The sequence below is a fragment of the Ahaetulla prasina genome, chromosome 3 (genome assembly GCF_028640845.1).
Source record: "Ahaetulla prasina isolate Xishuangbanna chromosome 3, ASM2864084v1, whole genome shotgun sequence".
NCBI lineage: Eukaryota > Metazoa > Chordata > Lepidosauria > Squamata > Colubridae > Ahaetulla > Ahaetulla prasina.
In genome coordinates, this window is record NC_080541.1 from 186,422,321 (window position 1) to 186,447,802 (window position 25,482).

The 25,482-nt window shown below is 39.5% G+C and overlaps 1 protein-coding gene across 1 annotated transcript in view; it reads right to left on the reverse strand.

Annotated features, from left to right (window-relative positions):
• The window catches only part of SYT6 (synaptotagmin 6), a 178,283-nt gene extending 153,409 nt beyond the window's left edge, over positions 1-24,874 (reverse strand). Inside the window, exon 1 of the mRNA XM_058177576.1 lies at positions 24,548-24,874. Coding sequence (XP_058033559.1) covers positions 24,548-24,692 — 145 coding nt within the window. The 5' untranslated portion in view covers positions 24,693-24,874. The remainder of the gene's footprint in view (positions 1-24,547) is intronic.
• Between the last annotated feature and the right edge of the window lie 608 nt (positions 24,875-25,482).

A 25,482-nucleotide genomic window follows, 5' to 3' on the forward strand; every position in this document is an offset into this window, starting at 1 on the left:
GTGGTGGGATGGATCTTGAGTCTTTAAGTTTGTTGTTGACAAAATTATAAAAGGCATGATTGGAATTTGTGCGTAGAAGGTTCTCTTCTTACTTGGTGTGGTAATTTGTGCATTCAGTTTTTATTTGGTTGCATATGTTTCTGTAGCGGTTTTTGAAATTTGTAACATAGCCTTTTTTGTTTCTTTTCCAGAGGGATTTTTTTTTGATTGAAACTTTTTTATTGATATGGGTAGTTTGTTTTTCTTGGTCGTGGTAGTCATTTGTGGTACATATAGTTTAATGACTCTATTGATTTCAAGTAGGAAGACTCTATAGTGGTCATCAGCGGTTATGCAGGTTGCAAACAGATTTTGCCAGTCCAGAAATGAAAGATCATTGTTTATAAGGTCGTAATTGGCTTTTTTGAAGTTGTAGTTGGGAGTACTGTTGTTATGACGATTTAAGTATGGACATATATTGAGACGAAAATCAATCATGCAGTGGTCACTGTTGGAAAAAGGTTCTTTAATTTGTAGTCCGTAAATTGAGTTTGAATTGTTGCAGAAGATGAGGTCAAGGCAGTTGTTGATTAGGGGATTTGAGGCTAAAACATATAGTGAACAGTTGCAAGTACTCAGCATGGCTAGTCTAGTGAAGAGTAGGACCAAGGAAGACATGATAGCAGTGTTCCAATATTTGAGGGGCTGCCACAGAGAGGAGGGGGTCAAGCTATTTTCCAAAGCAGGAATAATAGATGGAAACTGATCAAGGAGAGATTCAACCTGAAATAAGGAGAAATTTTGTGACAGCGAGAACAATCAACCAATAGAATAGCTTGCCTTCAGAAGTTGTGGGAGCTTCATCACTGGAAGCTTTCAATAAGAGACTGGACTACCATTTGTCAGAAATGGTGTAGGGTCTCCTGCTTGGATGGGGATTGGACTAGAAGACTTACAAGGTCCCTTCCTACTCTGTTAATCTGTTAAATTTTTAATCTGTTAAATTCAGATTCTAAATGAACAAGCAAGCCAAAAAAACAGACAGCTTACCTAAACTTCTAAGTTGTTTTAAAATTTTAATATTAGTGTTTTTTGGGAATCTTTTCCATAAATATCTTATTTGGGAATTGGCACAATGCTGTTGCCAAATAGATAAAATAAGTGAATACTTGTTCAGTCCATCACCTGAGTATTTACTGTATGTTTTCAAAAAATGAAAGAATGCTCTGGTAAGCTTTGTCAAACTGTGATGGTTCCAGTCTACCAACCCATGAAAGGTGATCTCCTTGGCTGTTGATTCTGGATTTGAGTCCTGAGGTCCATTGCACACATTATCCAGGGACTATTTATCGGGTATATTGTGCTTTACTCACATGTGCACAAGAACTGCATTGCAGTATTTTATGAATAAGCAGTATAAAGAGAAGTAAGCAACTGGCGGTGGTATTAGGGGAGTCAGTTTTGCCCTCTGTCCCTGAAGCTAACCATCTGCCTTCAACAGCTGTTCCTGTTAATTGTATTTGGAATAAGACCCATCTTGTCTTCCCCAGAAGCAACTATTTATCTAGGGTTTATTTATTTATTTTATTTTATTTATTTGTCACAACAGTATATATAAGCATAAGCATGAAAATAACTATATAATATATAAGCATATATATGAGCGTAAGTATGTAATAACTATATTAATTGGCTATAATGAAAGGAAACAATAGGACAGGAATGGTAGGCACGTTTGTGCTCTTATGCACGCCCCTTATAGACCTCTTAGGAATGGGGTGAGGTCAATAGTAGAGAGTTTTTGGTTAAAGCTTTGGGGATTTTGAGAAGAGACCACAGAGTCAGGTAGTGTGTTCCAAGCACTAATAACTCTGTTACAGAAGTCATATTTTCTGCAATCAAGATTGAAATGGTTAACATTGAGTTTAAATCTATTGTTTGCTCTTGTATTGTTATGATTGAAGCTGAAGTAGTCTTCAACAGGAAGGACATTGCAATAGATGATTCTATGAGTTAAACACAGGTCCTGTCGAAGGCGGTGGAGTTCTAAGTTTTCTAAATTCAAGATTTCAAGTCTGGTGGCATAAGCTATTTTGTTGTATTCAGAGGAGTGGAGCACTCTTGTAAAATATTCTTGTAAAATTATCTAGGGTTGGTCCGCTGCAGAAGTTCTTAGATGTGCACTGCATGTTTTCAGGCATGGAGCATCAGCATAATTTTCAAAATGTTTTTATTCAGTACACCCACAAACCAATTTTTCATAGATCACAAATGAGCCCAGCCCAGGTTTCAACTAAATTACCAGTAAATCATAAATGGCTTTGTCCATTACACTTAACATAGCATTTCTCTAATTGCAGATACATGCACATCTAGTTAGGAAAAGTATTTACTACCTTGACTAGCCTCAGGAAAGAAATGGCTCTTAGGGTACTACATAATAAAAAGACTACATATAGTTCTTTCCTTTTGAAGCCAGTAAAGGGTAGATTTCCCATTGATCCATTTAGAAGGAAACCTACTGTAGCCATATAATCCCACATTGGGTTTCATTGCATATTAATCCTGGAACAGCTTCCACAATCTTAATAGCCAGGCTAACTGGCTATTTGGGGAATTTGCACACTGAAACCAATATATCTGAAGAATTATGTTGAAGAAAGCTGTGCGAAGGAATGTTAAGTAGATGGAACTCAAAATTGACTTTTACTTTTACTAATGATTTCATTATGTCGATTTAGCGTTGAATGGAAACGTGTTTAAGCTGATACATTCTTTAGAAATAGAAGCTGAAATCCCACTTGAATTTTATTTTATTTATTTATCAAATTTAACTACTGCCATCTCACTCTGAGAGTGAATAAATAAGACATTATTACGGAGTCATTATTCCGTTCAGTCCACCCATAAATGGCAGCCTGGCTGTGCAAACAAGCTGATTCACTTTTAATTCTACAAAGTCAATTTTCTACCATAGGCCAGAATAAACCATTCTTAAAATAGCTCTGAAAACAACATGTTGCTGTCATTTTTGTAGTGTTTCCTAAAAAGTCCTGCACTGGTCTCAAGAAAGGTAAATTTGAGATATGATATGATCAAAGTTTTTATCACACTGCCTTGAGTTGTGAGAAAGAGACAGACAGATAGACAGACAGACAGACAGACAATATTACTAAATAGATATTTGTGGAATAAAAATTATTTAATATCCAGTTAATGATGCCAAACAAATGCTGAGAATGCATAGCAACCACATCAATGTTGAATGTTAAGAAAGGAATCCTTGTGCATTTGTTTACAAATGAATTCAAAATTAAAGTATTAACGAGTATTTAGAAAATAGTTGACTTTGTATTCAGGCTGCAGCAAGCTCACACTTTTTCCTGATAATTTGTTTATACAATACACAGTGCATATGGAAGCATTCAGTATAATGTTTCATTCATTCTGGCACACATATGTGCAAATATTAGTGATGTGCAATCTGAGTGACAAGTGGTCAAAATAGGCTGTGCCTTATCAAATCCTGCTCCAGTCAACAGCGGTGTCCCCCAAGGCAGCATTGTAGGACCAACACTCTTCATATTATACATTAACGACCTCTGTGACCATATTATAAGTAATTGTGTTCTCTTTGTTGATGATGTTAAACTATTTAACACTACCAACAATATGGTTACCCTTCAAAAAGACCTTGACTTTGTGTCAGAATGGTCAAAAACTTGGCAACTCCAAATCTCAACCAGCAAATGCTCTGTCTTACACATTGGAAAAAAAGAATCAGAACACTAAATACAAGCTCGATGGACATTACCTTATAGATGACTCTCACCCCGTCAAAGACCTTGGAGTTTTCATATCAAACGATCTAAGTGCCGGATCTTGGGCCGGAATAGCTCAGGCTGTAAGGAGCCTGTTATTAGAACACAGTAGCCTGCAATTACTGCAGGTTCAAGCCCGGCCCAAGGTTGACTCAGCCTTCCATCCTTTATAAGGTAGGTAAAATGAGGACCCAGATTGTTAGGGGGGCAATAAGTTGACTTTGTAAATATACAAATAGAATGAGACTATTGCCTTATACACTGTAAGCCACCCTGAGTCTTTGGAGAAGGGCGGGATATAAATGTAAACAAAAAAAAAAAGTGCCAAAGCCCACTGCAACAACATTGCCAAAAAGGCTTTAAGAGTTGTAAACTTAATCTTGAGTAGCTTCTTCTCCAGAAAGATTACACTACTAACCAGAGCATACAAAACATTTGCTAGACCAATTCTCAAATACAGCTTGCCTGTCTGGAACCCACACCTCATTTCGGACATTAATACAATTGAGCGTGTCCAGAAATATTTTACAAGAAGAGTTCTTCACTCCTCTGATCAAAACAAAATACGTTATGCAACCAGATTTGAAATCCTGGGTTTAGAAAATTTGAAACTCCGCCGCCTTCGGCATGACCTGAGTTTAACTCATAAAATCATCTGCTACAATGTCCTTCCTGTTGAAGACTACTTCAGCTTCAATTGCAACAACACATGAGCACACAATAGATTTAAACTTAAAGTGAACCGCTCCAATCTTAATTGTAGAAAATATGACTTCAATAACAGAGTTATTAATGCCTGGAATGCACTACCTGACTTTGTGGTCTCTTCCCTAAATCCCCAAATCTTTAACCAAAGACTATCTACTATTGATCTCACCCCATTCCTAAGAGGTCTGTAAGGGGCATGCATAAGAGCACTAGCGTACCTACCGTTCCTGTCCTAATGTTCCCTTTGATTGTATCCAATTCATATAGTTATTTCATGCTTATACTTATATATACTGTTGTGACAAATAATAAAATAAAAATAAATAAATAAATATCGCAAGATCTAAAATGGACAGCTAACATCAAAAACATCATCAAAAAAGCACAACAAAGAATGTTCTTTCTGCGCCAATTCAGAAAGCTCAAACTGCCCAAGGAGTTGCTGATCTAGTTCTACAGAGGAATTATTGAGTCTGTCATTTGCACCTCTATAACTGTCTGGTTTCTTCTGCAACCCAACAAGAAAGACACAGACTTCAGAGGATAATTAGAACTGCAGAAAAAATAATTGCTACCAACCTGTCTTCCACTGAGAACCTGTATACTGCATGAATCAGAAGAGGGCCGTGAAAATATTTACAGATCCCTCACATCCAGGACATAAACTGTTTCAACTCCTACCCTCAAAACGACACTATAGAGCACTGCACATCAGAACAACTAAACACAAGAACAGTTTTTTCCCGAAGGCCATCACTCTGCTAAACTAATAATTCCCTCAACACTGTCAAACTATTTACTAAATCTGCACTACTATTAATCTTCTCATTGTTCGCATCACCCATCTCCTTCCAATTATGACTGTATGACTGTAACTTTGTTGCTGGTAATCCTTATGATTTATATTGATATTGATTGTTTCCTGATTGCTTATTTGTACCCTATGATTATCTTTAAGTGTTGTATCATTAAGTGTTAAATTTGTACCCTATGACTAGCATTAAGTGTTGTAAATGTTGAACCTTGATGAAGGTATCTTTTATGTACACTGAGAGCATATGCACCAAGACAAATATTGCCCAATAAAAATAAAAATTCTAAAATTCTAAAAAATATTTTCACATGTTTATATTTTCTATATTTTTCACAAAGGCTATTTTTAAATAATGTGATATAAAGTACTTCCTTACTAGGTGAAGGAACCAGCTTCTGGTTTAGTGCATCTGCCATCTATAGAATGAATGAATGAATGAATGCAGCAGAGACAGATTCAGGTAGATACAACTAACAATTGCTTAAAAAGAAACTGCAGGGCAAACGATAGTAAAATATATTTGACCTTCCAAGCGCCTTCTCCTGCACTTGTAATACTACTTGTATGCTAATAATGTATTACTATTATTTGTGTGTTCATTCCGGATGGCAAATATCAAACAGAAATAAAGACAATTACAACATCAATACAGGGTAGGCAAGAAAAACAAAACAGACAGGAATGTTAATATAGCCAAGCAATGGGTGCTTCCTCACATTTGGGACCCCAGGATTACATTGGAGGCTTATTGTAAATATAGTGGATACTGCACTGCACGGTAACCACTATTATATGTCTACTTTGCCACAAATACATAACAATTCACAATGACTGCTAATATTTCATTTCAAGACAGAATAGGCTAAATCCTAAGCATACACTGAAGTGCTCACTACTTAAGAGATATGAACTTACTTATAGTGAGTCTACTTTTATACAAGACACCTACATTGCAAGGACACTCAGCAATAAAATGTGAAATCAATACGCAATTATTGTCAGTGTAGCAGTTGTCTATAAATTCACGATGCACTTTGGCCCTCAGAGAAAGCTCTAAAAGCTAAATGGCCGCTCTATGAATAATCCACACTCCAATAGGCTCAGTTATGCATATTTAAACCTCCAAGGATAAAATAGTTCTTATTTGGACAAAAAATTAGGGAAGTAATTGAAATGTAGGAACCAATGCTGACCAACCAATATTTCCCATCACAACTGTTGCAAATGCCCCAGGAAACCATTCTCAAACCTTGCTGAAACTCATGCAACTTATGACAATCAAAATAAAGCAAGCTGGCTTTTTAAAGAGTCTTCAACTAGCTAATGAAACATAGACAGGACAAGGAGGGTTCCAAATATTACACCTTTGTTGTATGCGAATAATAATAATAATAATAATAATAATATTTTAATTTGTATACTGCCCTTCTCCCGAAGGACTCAGGGCGGTGAACAGGCAAGTAAAATACAAACAGAAACATACACAATATTAAAACACCCCTTAAGAAACTTATTCAATTAGCCAGGAAATTTAAAATAACATTACACCCCATAAAATTACAGAAATTTAAAACCTATCAAAATTCAATTAAAATTTTAAATTTTAAAATCAGGCCAGTCCAGCCATACGAAATAAATAGGTTTTAAGTTCGCGGCGAAAGGTCCTAAGGTCAGGTAGTTGTCAAAGCCCAAGGGGAAGCTCGTTCCACAGGGTAGGAGCCCCCACAGAGAAGGCCTTCCCCCTGGGGGCCGCCAGTCGACACTGTTTGGGTGACGGCACCCTGAGGAGTCCCTCTCTGTGGGAACGCACCGGACGCTGGGAGATAGAAGCCGGCAGTAGACAGTCCCGTAAGTAGCCCGGTCCTAAGCCATGGAGCGCTTTAAAGGTGGTAACCAATACCTTGAAGCGCACCCGGAAAACAACAGGTAGCCAGTGCAGTCTGCGCAGGTAGGTGTTATGTGGGAGCTCCGAACCGTTCCCTCAATAACCCGCGCAGCCGCATTCTGGACTAGCTGAAGTCTCCGAGTGCTCTTCAAGGGGAGCCCCATGTAGAGAGCATTGCAGTAGTCCAGGCGAGAGGTAACGAGAGCATGAGTGACCATGCATAGGGCATCCCGGTCCAGGAAGGGACACAACTGGCGAATCAGGCGAACCTGATAAAAAGCTCTCCTGGAGACGGTCGTCAAATGATCTTCAAAGGACAACCGCCCATCCAGGAGCACACCCAAGTTGCGTACCCTCTCCATCGGGGCCAACGACTCGCCCCCGACAGACAGCCGCATCTGCAGCTGACTGTACCGGGGTGCCGGCATCCACAGCCACTCCGTCTTGGAGGGATTAAGTTTGAGCCTGTTCCTCCCCATCCAGACCCGTACGGCTTCCAAACACCGGGACAGACTTCGACAGCTTCGCTGGGGTGGCCCGGGGTGGAAAAGTACAGCTGAGTGTCATCAGCGTACAGTTGGTATCTCACCCCAAAGCCACTGATGATCTCACCCAGCGGCTTCATATAGATGTTGAACAGGAGGGGTGAGAGAATCGATCCCTGCGGCACCCCACACATGAGGCACCTCGGAGTCAATCTCTGCCCCCCTGTCAACACCGTCTGCGTCCAGTCAGAGAGGTAGGAGGACAACCACCGATAAACGGTGCCTCCCACTCCCAACCCCTCCAACCGGCGCAGCAGGATACCATGGTCGATGGTATCAAAAGCCGCTGAGAGGTCTAATAGGACCAGGGCAGAGGAATAATCCTTATCCCTGGCCCTCCAGAGATCATCCACCAGTGCGACCAAAGCTGTCTCCGTACTGTATCCGGGCCGAAAGCTGGACTGGAACAGGTCTAGATAGACAGCTTCATCCAGGTGCTGGGGTAGCTGACATGCCACCGCACTCTCTACAACCTTCGCCGTGAAGCGAAGATTGGAGACTGGGCTGTAATTTCCTAAAACAGCTGGGTCCAGGGAAGGCTTCTTGAGGAGAGGTCTCACTACTGCCTCTTTCAAGGCAGCGGGAAAGACCCCCTCCCGCAAAGAAGCATTTGTAATCCCCTGGAGCCAGCCTCGTGTCACCTCCTGTGTGGCCAGTACCAACCAGGAAGAGCACGGATCCAGTAAACGTGTGGTGGCATTCAGCCTACCCAGCAACCTGCCCATGTCCTCAGGAGTCACAGGGTCAAAATTATCCCAAACCACCTCAACAAGACGGGTCTCGGAACTCTCGCCTGGATCTACCCAATTCAGCAAAGAATAGCTGAAAGATTATGACAGTTGAGGTTCAGCACATCTGGAGAGCAGTAGATCAGGAAAAACTGCACTTATGTGTCTTTACATCAAAACAGCCAATAATTTAAACGCCTACACAATACAGCATTGTATTCAGAAAATAAATGGGCAAAAGTAAGCATTAATTGAGATTTTTAATTATCTAAACCTGCAAAATGCTTACATTTGCTTACCTGAAAGGCTCTGTCAATATTTATTTGTATTTTTTTTATTCTACCTTGTTGAAATCAGTTCTAAAGCACGTTAGAATGTATTACATATATTAAAAATTCATGATGATATTTTAAAATTTTAAAATTACAATTAATTGACTTTTGAAAATTCTTAGAATTACATGTATAAAACCATGAATTCCTTAAATCTCTGTCACAGGACAAAATACCATAGCAGAATCAGTTGTATCTGATTCCAGAAATGGCTGTGTCTTCCAAAAGCTACAGCTTTCTACTGAATATTCAGCAGCTATCCCTAAATAATTATTCCTAACCACTATCATACATATCAAGTGTTCATTTTTAGTTTGTTCGCTTTGTTGGATAAGCATAGGTTTATATTACTTTCCATGATGATAGTTTTCTGACCAGGGGTGAAATCTAAAACTTTTCCCTACTGGTTCTATGGGCGTGGCTTAATTGGTGGGCGTGGCTTGGTGGTCAGGTGTCTGAATAGGCATGGCCAATAATAATAAATAATAAAAATAATAAAGTATACAAAACTTGGGAGCGCACCAGTCTACCTTCTTTAAAAATAGAGGCACCAGTCTACCAATTGCCGTTTTTTTTTTTGGAGGCACTGGTCTACCTTCTTTAAAAATAGAGGCACTGGTCTACTAGCTGCCTACAGCGCTGATCAGCTGTAGTGCAGCCCTTTGAAGCGCCGCGACAGTCATTTAAGGCCGTTTGCACCATATCACTACCGAGAGCTTCAGGGACAGAGAAGAGGAACAGCGAGGCGTGGGCGGTGGGAGGGGCAGGGATTTTTGCTACCGGTTCTCCAAACTACCCGCCCCCATCGCTACCGGATCATGCGATTCGGTCTGAACCGGGAGCATTTCACCCTTGTTTCTGACCCAGCCTTAGCAAAACCAAGAAACTCATTTAGCTCCTGTGAATTACTCGTATTCACACACTGAAAAATCCAGGCAATAATCCTTCAAAGGGTTAATTGCAGTAATATCAGTTCCTTGGATCAGTTCCTTGGGATACTTGCTGGGAGCTGCCAGGCTGGGAGCTCCCAGTCCCAAAGTTGTAAATTAAGTTCTGGCAAGCAGTCTCTGAGGCACAAACGATGATAAGCAAAACTTCAGAAAAAAATCTGAATGGTTGTCTCCTGAACCACTCCTCCCCTTTCCTCCTATTTATTCCCCAACCAAGGAGGGGCCATTCAGCATCCACATGTGCCTTTCTTCCAGAGTTGGCTTTTTGTCCTCAGTTGTTCTCCTCCCCCAACAGCTCTGCGCATGCACGCATCTGGAACAGGACCCAGCTGTTCACCCTCCCCACTTATCTTTGACTCCGAAGGCAGCTGGGAAATGTTGGACAGCTCTGACTCTATCTCTGCTTCTGATGCAGAGCATCCATCAGAGCCTTCCCCAGACTCCAGTACTGGCCCAAGTTCCTCCCCACCCTCCTCATCATCCAAGTCTGGCAGCTGGCAGGCCACAACAGATAGATAGATAGATAGATAGATAGATAGATAGATAGATAGATAGATAGATAGATAGATAGATAGATAGATAGATAGATAGATAGATAGATAGATAGATAGATAGATAGATAGATACTAAGAGAAGTTATAATTGTTCAGATTCAAGCTGTAACAAGAGTAACCATTCTTCCTTGGTCTGAGTTTCTTTGTTTTTCTTACTAACTTAAATATCATAGTTATCCTGAACAACTAAGAAAATAGTAGCTTTCTGAATTCCTTTCTAGCAATTAATTGGTCTTTAGACATACCCTTCTCTTTCTGCAGAAAAGCATTCTCTAGGGCTTGATTAGGAAATAAAATAGTCACACCGATTTGAAGATTATTTAGAACTATATCAATATGGTGGTATAACACAGGGTATCGGAATGCAAGCTTACAGCTTTTTTTTACAGGTACAGACCATTATTCTGAACTAGTAATTGGTGCCACATTATCTTAAGTAGTTTTTGAAATACAGCTTTTGCATTAGTCAAGGAGCTAATCCCTTCTGCTACAGACTTGCTGAAATGTTTGTATCGATAACTTTCTTCCACTAAATACCTTAATTCACTAATGGATTTAATTATCTGCTTAGAATAGCTAGCAACAGCTTGGTGCATACCTAATCTAAATGTTGCTGCTGTAGAATGCACTAAAAATACTGCAACAAACCAAGTATAACAGACAAATCAAATGGGATCTGCAGTAGCAATTTTCATAGCATTATACATTTATTTTGTATTTTTAAAATCTGGTTTAAAAAATTGCGCACACACATATCACATCAAATCAAATCTTTATTACAGTCATAGACATGTAGTTTTATAAGATTGTGCACTGCTCTGACTGCTTACACAAGGGGTATCAAACACAAGGACTGCGGGCCAGATCCAGCCCACGGGGCTGTCCTGTAAAATGTAAGGGACTGGCCCGCATTGCTTCGGCCCGGTCTACCTAATGGAAAGAGGAAACATTGGGCAAGTGTGGCTTCAGCTCGGTCTATCCAGTGCAAAGAGGAAACATGCCAGCAGTTTGGGTAGTGGCATCAAGCTGGCCATGCCCATCCAGTCGTTCACACCTAGTGAGTGGCATCAACCTGGCCAAACACACCCAGTCGGCCATGCCCAACAAGCATCCCGAGATCAGCCACAGCCCTGATGCAGCCCTCAATGAAATTAAGTTTGACACCCTTGGTTTAGACAATAGGGTTTTCATAGTAGTTTTACATTTCAGGTGAAGCTAGAAGTAACCTAGAAGGTCTGGATTACTGGGGCATTTTTTGTTTTATTCTGATTTTTTACATTGCTAGATTCTAAACATATTCCATAAAGTAAACTCCATTGCATCCTTCCTCTCGAATTTGTGCCCTAGTAATTCAATGCATACTCTATTTCACAGCCTCGGAAAATCCAAAAATACAATAATGTTAAAATTTATCCACCTGGACTGATACCTCCTGCTCAATTTATTCTTTATTCAGAAATACCAGGTCAGCACTTTAAATTGCTGTGATTGGTCTGATGAGGCTTATAAATTCCTAAAACAGATAGATCAATATGTTCAGAAACTGAAGAATCTTTTTGATTTATCCCCTTGGTTAATAGATTTCCCCCAAATATATCAAACTTCAGGAGTGAAATGGCCCAATATCTATTGTTATTAGAGATGGAGTCAATTGTATCCCATTAGGCAGAGACCTGGCAGATGTCACGGCTCTAATAGAGCATTAACCTTTTTTTTAAAAAAAACCTTACATTCCAAAGTTTATCATTGGCTAGAAACTTTGCAAGATTCCATGAAATAGTGAAATCAGACTCATTTTACTCACAAACAGACCATTGTCTGCATTACTAACAAATTGCTACGTGTGAACTCAAACAAGCCCAACAGCTACAATTTCCACTGCAAATTGTAAGCTGCACAATTGTTCAATAAAGCAGGAATACATTGCAAATTGATTTTTTTAAATGTGCAGGTAAGAGATCATGACTGCCTTAAAACTTGTCTAATAGAATTGTCAGCTCATAAAAAGATGAGAGAAAGGAAGGATATTATACTCAAATCATTATTTTTCAGCCATGGATCTAATAATAAGTTTTCTATCCTTTCATCTGTAAAATGGGAATATTTGAATGCTACTTTGCATGAAGGTTGGATGGTGGAAAAAGCAATAGGGATGCTTAGATATTTCAGATGCTATTTATTATGGTTATATGTATATATTTATATTTAGGTTTTATGCTATCAGATTTTTGTGACCTGGGTTGGCTTACGTCCGTGTAATGCATTTTAATGGGAAAACCAGAATAAATAAATAAATAGTAATAGTGCTAGTAACTTTATTATATAAAAATAATACCAAAAGCAGTATTCTTGAATACTGTTACAAGAATTCCTTATCTGCCAGTAGCTGGTATGCTTTGAAAAGCAAAGAAAAAAGTGTACGCTTTTTAGAAAATCAGTTATTTTAAATATTACATTACACTTAGGAAGAGTCCAAAGATGAATAAGTATCTGTTCTGATATCTCAAACACTTTCCCCTGCATGAATGAAGAAATATCATCTAACCTCAGTAAATACTGATGTGTCCATTAAATGGTATAATTAAGCACACCGTGCTGGTAACAGATCACCAGGATGCATCTCTCATTTGTCTTTTTGGCAGCCTGACATCGGAGGTGTCTTGTTATTCCTGAAAGAGGCATCTCAGCAATCTATGCTCGATACTTCCTAGTGTTTTTGCTCTCCAATTATATGTCAGTGGGTGCCACAACACAGCAGCGTGGATTTAGCTCAGCATTTCTTGCTGAGCTAAATCCCAATGGACGCCCTTTGCTTTTTGTGTTTTAACAAACAGTAGGCTGAATTTCTTCACCTGCATTGCAGCAAAGGAATTTTAATATGTTTTCACTCTTATCTTTTCCTCGAATGGAATGATTCAAGTAACCACAGTTTGCTGTGTTTGATCTCTGGGCACCATTTCATCCTCTAGCTTCTCAAGAATTTCTCTCACCTCCCCCAAACCGCTTAGAACAGGGTTAGCAAGGAGGGAGGGGCTCAAGATGATGGCTAAAAGTACATCAGCAAAGCCACGCCTTTTTTTAGTGTTCCATGTACGAGACATATAAAAAAGGGGTGGGACTTTGATCTCATAGTCACAGTAGCCATCTTCACATTTTGAAGACCCTCAAATAGAAACCTCTCCAGAGGTTTTCTCACCTTTTCAGCCTGAGGGTCGCACTTGGCCTTTGAGTGTTGTCTCCCATATCTGGGGGAGGGAGGGGGAAGAAACAAAGAAATGAATGGTGCCTGATCAAGATTAAAATGTAAACAAATTGAATGTGAATTTAAGGGATTAAGGAGAGTTACAACAATTATTTGCCATTGTGCTACTTGGCAGTAACATTTGAAGAAGCTTTAGGAACCAAGGCCAAGGCTTAGAAAGGCAGTTTTGGAGCCTCAGGTAGAGCATCTCTGCTAGAAGAAAATACACAAAGTCTATTAAACTGTTGGATACATATACTGAAGTAGTATTTTTGTATTTTCTCCCCACCTTTGGTTTGGGCATGAGGTAACACCCCTGAAATCTTTTCAGTTAGGAATTGTCTGCCAGGGAGGTGGATAGAACTGATGGTTATGATGATTATGCAACATAGGTTAAAAAAAAGGGGAGTGGCATCAATCACAGTCTCATTAATTCTTCGGTTCAGTCCTTCCCTCCCTTCCCCCCCCCTTTTTTTTGGTCTGTTTATGGCCTAGATTTCCCTGCTCATAATCCTGCAGCCACCAATTTCTCCTGGCCTAACTATGCTATGTATTCTATAGGGCTTCTAATACTAAATGTCTATAGAGATTCTCAGTCATCCGGATCATGGTTGTCCCAATGGTGCTTTTTCCAAGAGGCAACTAGAAAGTCCCGTTGCCTCTTGAAAAAGCACTTTTGGGCTTCTAATAATAGCATTTATGTAGCTCATCTATATTGTAACTGATTGCAGTTGCAGTTTGCTTCTGTTGGTTTGCAACTCTGATATCATCTTCATATTGGACAATCTGGTCCTATAGCTGTAAATTTATAAATCTATACATCCCCTTTCACTTATGTTTTGTAATATATTTAGCACATGCTGTATAGAATTTCACACAACCAAAAACTCAGAATTAATAAATATAAAAAATGAATAATCTAAGAAAATAGAGGTGGTGAATAGGCAATAATTTTTAATGGATAAAATCAATGAATAAAACTAAAAGAGAATGAAAATGGTCAGACAAACCCAATAACTGAGTATGGATGACTAAAAAGTTCAATCTTTGTGAACGTTGGCATAGAATAAATTGATTTCTTACTAATGTGTGAATTATAGAATTTGTCTATTCTCCTAATTTTGCACTTCTCCAAATATTACAAGTGCCCTGGCTTTAAATTTGCAAATTATGTTTTATAAATCTTTATTTAAATAGAAAAGTCATATTTTAATATTGACTTTGAGATTATTTTTCTCCAAATTATTTGACAATGAAAGAACATTCATATTAAAAAAAAGAAAGTGAAATAATAAGAGAGAAATAGCTGCACCAAATGTTCTTATCTGCATTTTAAAAAGAACATTATATTTTGTCAAATTTGTCGTACAGTACTTCTTTTTGAAAATAAGATTGCATATTGAAAATAACAATTTGATACAACAGGGAGGAGGAGGGTGCCATTTAACAACCATACGTTCACTAACACAACCTTAGATCCATACCGCCCTTCCAGAGACCTGAAGCCAACCTTCAGTCATCTAATCCTAGCTTTGGTTCTTTCTCATGCAGAACATTTTACCATATTTCAAACTTTCTGACTTGCTTTGTTCTAGTTTGCTTCACTTTCTGCTTTATTATGTTGGCAGTCAATGCAAACTTATGACTGAATGCCTGCCAGCTGTTCTACGTGGCAAATTGCTGGTGGGAGATATGCGATGTGCGGGCTCAGATAACATAGGAAAGCATTAGACCTTCATGGAAGGAAGCCTCTTATCATCATAGCAAAGGTGCCAAGAAATTTCCATTGGTTGCATTTGGCTCATTATACAAATATTCTTATTCTGCCCTGCTGGCTCAGTTGTGCAGCCAGGCATTCTAAGATCATCAATATTCACCTGTGGGAGTCTCCCTGTGTTCTTTTTAGCCTGGGGCCAAATTATCAGCAAGGGGAAAGAAGAAAATAGGCTAGCCGAATTATCCAACTGTATGTATCCACCTTTTGAGTTCATTGGCCCCTGGAGACTCAAGTGTATTTTCACTTCTGTTCAAAAGGATGCAAAGGTTTTCTTTCTCTGTAGACCATGCATCAGAACATTTGGTAAGGCAGGAACTATATATTTTAGATATGTTTTTTAGTTTGTTTCTTTGTTAAGGACTAATGGAAAGTAATGCTAGGAAATCAGAAGTTATAATTCTTTATTTAATCCCAGCTTTCTATGTTTGGGGATAACTAGCAGACATCTTTATAGAATAAGAATTTAGATACAAATAATTTCAAAGGTATGTATTACTAAACTTACAGTGAACATTTTAGTAACTTTTTAAAAATGAATATACAATATGTTTATAGTAGGTTAATATTTAGCAGGTTAATATTTGAACTATGAAAGTCCTACCTCAATTGACATTCTATAAACAAAGAATAGAATAGAATAGAATAGAATAGAATAGAATAGAATAGAATAGAATAGAATAGAATAGAATAGAATAATAGAATAGAATAGAATAGAATAGAATTTTTTATTGGCCAAGTGTGATTGGACACACAAGGAATTTGTCTTGGTGCATGTGCTCTCAGTGTACATAAAAGAAAAGGAATTAATCAAGGAATAATTAGCGAAAGAAATTTTATTTGTAGTCCAGCTAGAAAAAAATATTTCAACATAGCTTAAAACCTCATTTTATTTTTTGTAAACAGCCTGATATTATACAGGGAGTGACCATTATACTCTTAGTGACCATTCAGAGTTACAAAGATCCTCCTCGGGGCTATATCAAGGTTCCAAGTAACACATCCCACATAATAAGAACACCAAGACAGGCAAATTCCTCAAAGAACATTTTATTGGGACATATCAAATTGGCATGATCCTGGGGAAAAACTGGCTCTAAGTGCTCCCTGGTTTTTCACCCAATTAAAAGTAAAACTTTGTCACATACCCCCCAGAGTCTCCAATAACATGGTCCAATCAGTATACAGTCCAGTTGCTAGATGACCTCAGTCTCCACCATTGGAACACCTGCACCAATGTCATTGATTCCCAGGGGAAAGAATTTTATTTAGGCTACAATACCCCAGCTATCACCCCTCCCCCAGCCCCTTCACTCCAGGCTGTGTCAGCCCTGAAGCAGTAAGAAGAGAAACCTCCCTAGAGAACTACAAATAAGAAAATGGCCCCAGTTCAGCCAACTTCAGGGTTAACAGGCCACGTAAGATATGGGTTTGCAGTCTTTTTGGGTGTTCAGCAACTGACCCGCAGTTGCTGCTGTTTGCAGCATCCTGAGGTAATATGACGCCAATTTACATTTTTTGCCCCAAACTGGTTTTTATTTCTGGTTTCTGGCCAAAAAAAAAAAAACCTATTGCAAAGAATAGACTTGCTTAACAACTACTCTACTAAAGATCATAAAATTGTATGCTGTCGTGTGGTAACCATGATCACCATTTGAAACCTTCCCAGCCAGCTTCCGATAAGCAATATCAATAGGGAGAAACCAGATTTGCTTAACAATTGCATGATTCATTTAAAAACTGCTGTGATTTGCTTAACAACTATGACACAGGTGCAACTCACTTAACAACTGCATTGTTTAGAAAGGGAACTTTGGGGCTCAATTGTGGTGTAAATTGAGATTACATGTAGCAGGAAGGGTTCTGGGAGATATTTGGGGAGTGTATCCCAAGAGTTAATACTCCTAGCAAAGTCATCCAAGCCATGAAGATCACCCCAGTGGCCCCGTTAAAGCACCTATGTTGGGCAACAATATAAAAAGACATTGACTGAAGATGGTAAGTTTAGTGACAATGGCAAAAACTGAATTTTGTACTGCATGGGAAAAGGCAGTGATAAACTATTCCTGTGTTTTACCAAGAAAATGCATAGGGATATACAATGTAAAGGGACTGAGGATATAATACCAGGTGTACAGTAGTACACTATTTGAATAATATTAATAAGACTTCACAATCATGAAGTCTTTAATATGACAATTATTGAAGTTTATACTCCAACCACTGAGGCAGAAGATCAGGGAGCTGCCAAGTTTTATGGTGAAGCTCTATCTGAAATTGACAGAACATGCACCAAAATGCGCTACTTGTGATTCAGAGATTGGAATGCCAAGGTTGGAAATATTAAAAAGGAATAGCTACAGTCTATAACTGAACTGTATGGTCTAGGAAGCAAAAATTCACCAGGAGAATGATACCCGTTTTGCCAGTCCAGTGTCTTTTCATTACTAACAAAATATTCAAAAAACAAAACCAATATCTATAACCTGATGGAATATGCAGAAATCAAATTAATTAAATTATTGGCACAAGGTGGAAGAATTTGGATATATAACAGCAAAGATGTAAGGATTGACTATAGAACAAATTACAAACTATTTGTATGTGAGACAACTCACGCTAAAGCAGAAGAACAAAGCCAACCAGTTTCCATAGTATGATCATGATGCCTACCACTTTCCAGGAGAATTTCACAAATCATTCTGAATTCCTGAACCTCATTAACAGGGAACTAGAATAACTTGGAATGAAATCAGAAAATTACTAAGAATTAATGTAAAAAGATATTACCAAACCAAAAAAAAAAGCAGATTAAAGCAAACTGGATGACAGAACAAGTTAATAAATTGCCCAAGAAAGGAAGAAAATGCAAGACCAAGAAAGACAAAGGTATAAGTAAACTTATTAAAGAATTTCAGAGAACTGTTAGAAGAGACAAAAATCAGTACAGTATTAAAATGATACCTGTGAAGACATCAATGATTAAAACAGACATGGAAGAACAAGGAAAGTCTTTTAAAAGATTTTCAAACTCAGAAAAAGATTCTAATTTTGAATTAACATGTTGAACAAATATTTATGCCAAGGAAAAAAAGACTGAAAGAGGTTATTGAAATTCTGCATAGTAGAGATATTACAAGATATTCCCATTTACAATAGAAGATAAAGTTAGATCAACATTCTGGTCATTACCAGATTGGAAACTACAAGAATTGATGGAATATCCACAGAAGAGTAAGCAATAGAATAGAGTAAGCCATACAATAATGGTGGCAGCCAAACTATGGCAACAAATCTGGAAAGTGCTACAATGACCAATAGATTAGAAGAGCCAATCTAAATGCTTATATTAAAGAAAGGAAAATCAACAGAATGTGCAAACTATTGAACAATATCCTTAATTTTACATACTAACAAAATAAACCAATGCAGATTAGAATCCCACAGGGAAAGGAGATGTCAAATATCTATGGAGATTCTCAATCATCCAGGTCATTCAAACTCATATTGGAAAAGGTGGTTGAACATTATCACCAGTGGTAGGTTTCAAATTTTTTTACTACTGGTTCTGTGGGTGGGGCTTGGTGGGCGGGGCATGGCTTGGTGGGCGGGGCTTGGTGGGTAGGGCAGGGGAAGGATACTGTAAAATCTCCATTCCCTTCCCAATCCAGGGGAAGGTTTCTGCAAAATCCCCATTTCCTCCCAATCAGCTGGGACTTGTGAGGCAGAGAATAGATGGGGGCGAGGCCAGTCAGAATTTTTACTACCGGTTCTCTGAACTACTCAAAATTTCTGCTACCGATTCCCCAGAACTTATCAGAACCTGCTGAAACCCACCTCTGATTATCACTAATGCATACTAGATAATTAAGAATGCCAAAGAACACCCAAAAGAAATCAATTTGCACTACTTTGATTATAGAAAGGTCTTTGATTATGGACCCGTGCCCCTCCTGGCTGGTGCTGGCCACTCAGGATGTGACACGAGGCTGGCTCCGGGGTATTATAAATGCTTCTTTGATGGAGGGGGTCTTTCCCGCTGCCTTGAAAGAGGCGGTGGTGAGACCCCTCCTCAAGAAGCCTTCCCTGGACCCAGCTATTTTGGGTAATTATCGTCCAGTCTCCAACCTTCGCTTTGTTGCGAAGGTTGTAGAGAGTGTGGTGGCACGGCAGTTCCCTCAGTACCTGGAGGAAGCTGTCTATCTAGACCCGTTCCAGTCCGGCTTCCGGCCCGGTTATAGCACGGAGACAGCTTTGGTCGCGTTGGTGGATGACCTCTGGAGGGCCAGGGATAGGGGTTGTTCCTCTGCCCTGGTCCTGTTGGATCTCTCATCGGCTTTTGATACCATCGACCATGGTATCCTGCTGCGCCGGTTGGAGGGTTGGGAGTGGAGGCACCGCTTATCGGTGGTTCTCCTCCTACCTCTCCGACCGGTCGCAGTCGGTGTTGACAGGGGGCAGAGATCGGCCGCGGGCGCCTCACTTGTGGGGTGCCGCAGGGGTCGATTCTCTCGCCTCCTGTTCAACATCTACATGAAGCCGCTACGAGGTCATCAGTGGCTTTGGGGTGAGTTATCATCTGTACGCTGATGATACGCAGCTGTACTTTTCCACCCTAGGCCACCCTAGCGAAGCTGTCGGAGTGCTGTCCCGTTGTTTGGAGGCCGTACGGGCCTGGATGGGGAGAAACAGACTCAGACTCAATCCATCCAAGACGGAGTGGCTGTGGATGCCGGCATCCCGGTACAGACAGCTGCAACCGCGGCTGACTGTTGGGGCGAGTCACTGGCCCCAACGGAAAGAGTGCGCAACTTGGGCGTTCTCCTGGATGAACGGCTGTCGCTTGAAGATCACTTGACGGCCGCCTCCAGGAGAGCTTTTACCAGGTTCGCCTGGTCCGCCAGTTGCGCCTTTCTTGCTACCGATTCCCCAGAACTTATCAGAACCTGCTGAAACCCACCTCTGATTATCACTAATGCATACTAGATAATTAAGAATGCCAAAGAACACCCAAAAGAAATCAATTTGCACTACTTTGATTATAGAAAGGTCTTTGATTATGTCAACCATATAAAGCTGAAGAATGTGCTTAGGAAAATGGAAATCCCAGAACATTTTATTGTCCTTATTCAAAAGCTATGCACAAAATAGAAAACCACAGTTTGGATGGAACATGATGAAAGAGACTGGATCTAGGTTGGCAAAGGAGTGAGACAAAACTGTACATTTTTTCCTTCTTTATTCAGTCTATATGCTGAATGTACATCAAGGATTGAAAGATGAGCGTAATTTTAATGGATGAGAGAGTAATAACTTTAATGTTCTTGCTTTTAATTAATCATTGAACTCTACTTATTTCCAATGGCTTCTGCCCATCTGGTTCAATCCAGATGGTGTGTCTGGGTTCTGTCAATTAAAGAATGACATCTTGTGCAACTCATACTTATTCTGTTGCAATTCCTGCTCTGGTGTGTTGTTGATTTTATTTATTTATTTTTCACATTTTTGAACCACTCATCTCCTTCAGAGTTCCAAGTCACCCAGAGCCATTTGGCAATTAGGGGTCTTAAAAATAAATGTTAATTATTTTTTTTTGTGAACCATGTACAGTAATACTGGTTTTTGTTTTACTATGGTCCATCCAGGGGTGAAATGTTCCCGGTTCGGACCAGATTGGTGAGTGGTTTGGAGAACCAGTAGCAAAAATCCCTGGGCCCCCTGCCCATACCTGCCCAATCGCCCAATCGCCCGCTTGCTGCTTCTTTTAAAAAATGCTTTTAAAAGGTTAAAAAAAGACTCTGACGATCACAGCTGAGCCACGTGATCGGCCAAATAGGTTGTAAAAACAATGCTTTTAAAAGTAAAAAAAAGAGGCTCTGACGATTGCGCGGCTCAGCTGTGATTATCAGAGACTTTTTTTACCTTTTAAAAGCATTTTTTACAACCTATTTGGCTGAATAGGTTGTAAAAATATGCTTTTAAAAGTAAAAAAAAGATCATGCACCACAGCTGATCAGACACAGCCCCATGCACTGTTCTACTTACTCCATGCCTCCTTTTGGTGTGCACTGAGTGTGCGCGCACTCACATTTGGTGTGTAGTGCGCACTGCGCATGCGCGCAGGCAGCACACATGCACAGCCAGAGAATCGGTAGTAAACCGGTTCAGATTTCACCACCGGATCCTTCTCATAGTCAGACAGATATTCAGACTGGCTTTGACATTTTCATCCACCTATCAAGTCTTTTCCAGGAATCTAGGATATGCAGATATGGATGTTTGATGGTGTTATAGATATCACTTCAGGATGTAAGCTGTTCCCATTAAAGCTGCTTTTTGCAATTGACTGATGGTGAATTTGTCAATGCCAATCATGTTCAAGCGGTGCTCCAATTGTTTTGGGATTGCACCCAAGGCACCTATTACTATTGTACTACCTTTGCTTTCTTTTGCCACAGTTGTTCTATTTTAATTTGCAGGACTTTGTATTTGTTATCTTCTCCAGTTCTTTTTCTTCTACTCTGCTGTCTCCAGGTACTGCACGTCCACAATCCAAACTTTTTTGTCTTTTTTACCAATAATTGTTAAGCTTCGGGTGTTATGTGTTTGAATTCTAAAGTCAGTTACTGTATTATTCTTATTATTCATATTGCTGGGCAGGGTGAATACTGAAACACAGAACCTGGAGAATGTAATATTTAAGTCTCTCTGATTCAATCTATGAATATAACATAAAATATTTGGGCCATTAGTGTCTTTGGAGATTAGGATGATAACTTTCAACAATCCAGGCACCAGAGAATATTGCTGCATTTTAGGTGAGGTTTGAATGAATGCAAGGAGTTGAGGCAAATTCTATTGGAAGGAGTTCATAAGCTTACAGGCATGAAAAAAAGTATAGAAGCCTTATCATTCTCCAATGATGCCACTGCAAATACAGCAGGGATACTGAACTGGACTCTAAAAATGTGAAGCAATTCGTTATGCAAATTCCAAATTTCTCCAAGGAAAGTCAATTATTTTTAAGATCCTGTGCCAGTCTCCATACCACCCAGCTTTCACAAATTTCATTATCAGTTAAATTATACATGACACAAGCATTTTTTTTCATAGCAGAGCTGGCTCCTCTCCAACTTATTGAGACTCCATATCACTTCTATACTCTGCAAAAACACAGATCTAGTCAAATTGATCTTGGTTCAGTTTATAATTCTTTGGGATATAAAAGACTCTTCTCCAGAATATACTATAGAAGTGGTATAGACTCAGTGCATGTGAAAACTCAGGTACCAGTATTCAAGGACAGGTTGATATTCCTAGAAAGGGAATTATAAACTTCATAATGACTACTAAATCACTTAACTATGCATGATTAATTTGATGGTTAGCTCATCAAAATCAAGGTACTTTGTGATATGCTGGGAACAACAGAATGAATGCTTGCTATACAGCAAAAACTATCTCCAGTATAAACCTCAGCAATTGTATTATTCCTGCTGAAATCACACATCTGTCCTATCCTATCTAATCTAGCAGCTGGCCTGAAATTCTATTGACAAGATGGCTTTAGGTGAACGGTTCTGAATAAAAAGTTTATGAAGTTTTTCTTAAAAAAACTTTGGTGTGGAAATTTGTACAGAAAACACTTGTTGTAGAAATGTCTTTGATTTTATACCATGGCATGACTGTTCTAAAAGCCAAATTCACATTTGTCATTGCCTTACACAGGATGAAGCAGGGGGGGGGAAACCAGTATCAGTGAACCACAAATCTGTCACTAGAAAATAAAATCTTAAGTGATCCTGAATACCTGGAGCCTGAGAAAGGTGTGAGCACACCTGTCTAAGAAATTAATCTTCGCTCCTGGAATCATAGGAACTCAACTACTAGTAAAACCTGGAACCAATTTGTTGAGGAAAAATAGAATAAACCATAAAGTGGCATAAAGATTTGCACTTCATGAAATCAGCCTTGTTGCCCTCCAGTCTATTACAGCTGATTTTGAAGCCAATTTTTCCTAAGGGCACGTCAAAGGCAATTCCAACAAGAAATTCTGATTCAGATCTATATGCCAGTGCTGTGACAACAAATACTTCAAAAGGCTAAACCCTCCCAGCTATAGCTGGAAATGGCACTGAAATTTCATGGGATAAATGGGCACTAGTAATCACTTTTATATATAATTTTCAAGACACAAAGGAAAATGTTGATTCAAGAACTGAAGGCAACTCTTTCAGATGAAGTTAACTGATTCAGATTATAGTAGTAGTTAGATTCCCTCAGGGAATGTCATAAGCAGAGTGTGCTGTGAAGGTATTAGCTTTTATGGTGTGTCTAAATACTGCAGGAATGAAAAATGTAGCCTAAAACATTCTTTAGCTATCATGGCTAATAGCTTTTAATAGATATAGCCTCCTATGTCATTCCATGTAACTTTAAAGCTATCCTAATAAGGTTTCTATATCTGGGGTACAACCATGCTAAGAATATAACAGTCTGGCATGGGAAGAAAAAGAAAACCTTTCATTGTTTTAACTTGCCATCCTGTTTGGAAAGTCAACTCATCTCCAATATCACAGTTTAAAACTCGGGTGTTAATTAGTTTTTAAAAGCAATGCCACAACACCTTCTTCTCAGTTCCATTAAGGGGGTAAATGATATTTTTTCTTATTTAATTACAGGGAAGTCAAATCATCAATCAATTATGTTTTTCCCGAGATATACATTTTAAAATTTTACTTTTTTTCTCCTTTTTCAACAGGCTGGCACTATAGCTCCTGCTTTTTCCTATCCTACTCCAGTTTTTTGTTTGTTTTTTTTAATATTACTTTGTTCTTGGCAACAAAGGTCACAGGATGTTTTGCTTGCTTGCTTGTTTTTTGTTTGTAATGGTACAGCTTTGATGCCAGAAAGAGTATTTATTTCCCCAGCATGAATTCCTCCTCATATCACATACTCTCCCTTTCCCCTCCTCTCTCTGCATTACTTAGAGAACTTGTTTTCAACAGGTTTCTTCCTGACTCCCTGGCAATACATCTCTGCAAGAAACAGCACCTGCCGGTTTTTGGAGACCAAAGGCTGGTATTAAGTGATAAACAGGACATTGGCATAAGGCTCACGTTACTGGGGTGGGGGAGGAAAGCTTGTCTCAGATTGTAATTTGAATGCAAGTCAAAGAGATAAAAGTCCTTCCCTGTGGAACAGGGGCTACTGTACCTGGCTCTGGGCCATTCAGGTCGGGAAAGAGGAGAAATTCTTTGCAGGTTTCCAGGTCCAGCTGGGGCAGGCTCTTCTGGCGACATAGGTCAGTGACAATTCGCGCGGCCGTCTGACACTGGGTTTCCTGCTTAGCAGCACTCATTTCCAAACTGCATCTCCCTTTGCCTGCTCCCTGAGTGACTAGCAAACACGACAGTGTCACAGCAACAGGGTCACATATATCCCAGGACACCACTAGCCTACTGGTGCCATTGCAGTGCTTCCCTATCCAGAGTCAACTCAAGGGATGCTGGCTTGGTCAGTGGCCAGTGATGCTGCCCACTGCCTTCCGACTGTCTCGTTGCATCCAAGAGCTGAGAGCCGTACTTACTGACAAGGCGTGTGCTGTACAAGTAATTCTCCTCCCCAATTCAGTCTGATTGCCTCCCTGCATATTTCAGAGAAGCTTTATTAACCCTTTTAGTGCTGTGTTTTTCAGGTAGCGGAGGAGGTACTTCCAGGGACCTGATGTAAAAAAAGTGCAGCTCTTTGAGGTAATGGGAGGGGGGTGGCACTGAAATCTTACAGCACAGCAGAGCGGCTTGTCACAACACTGAGCTGAAGCTGAGCAATACTATTGGTTGCTACACCGGTGCTTTCAGCACAAGGGAGAAAACAAGTTTTATTTATTGGCTTATTGCAGCCCTAAACACTCTAAACTGCATATTGTTAATAGGGTGCCAACCCTGTTTTGTGTTCAGTAATTAGATCATTGTTTTAATTTATAGTACCACTTCTGGGTTCCCACCATCAGAGCAGGCTGTGCAACTAATCTGCCCGTAGAGAAAGCACCAATTGTCAGGCATGAACAATGATCACATAATGGCCAATTAAAACAATACTCGGTAGAAATGAACTCTGGAGTAGGAGAAGAGGAGGAAGCCAATCTAACA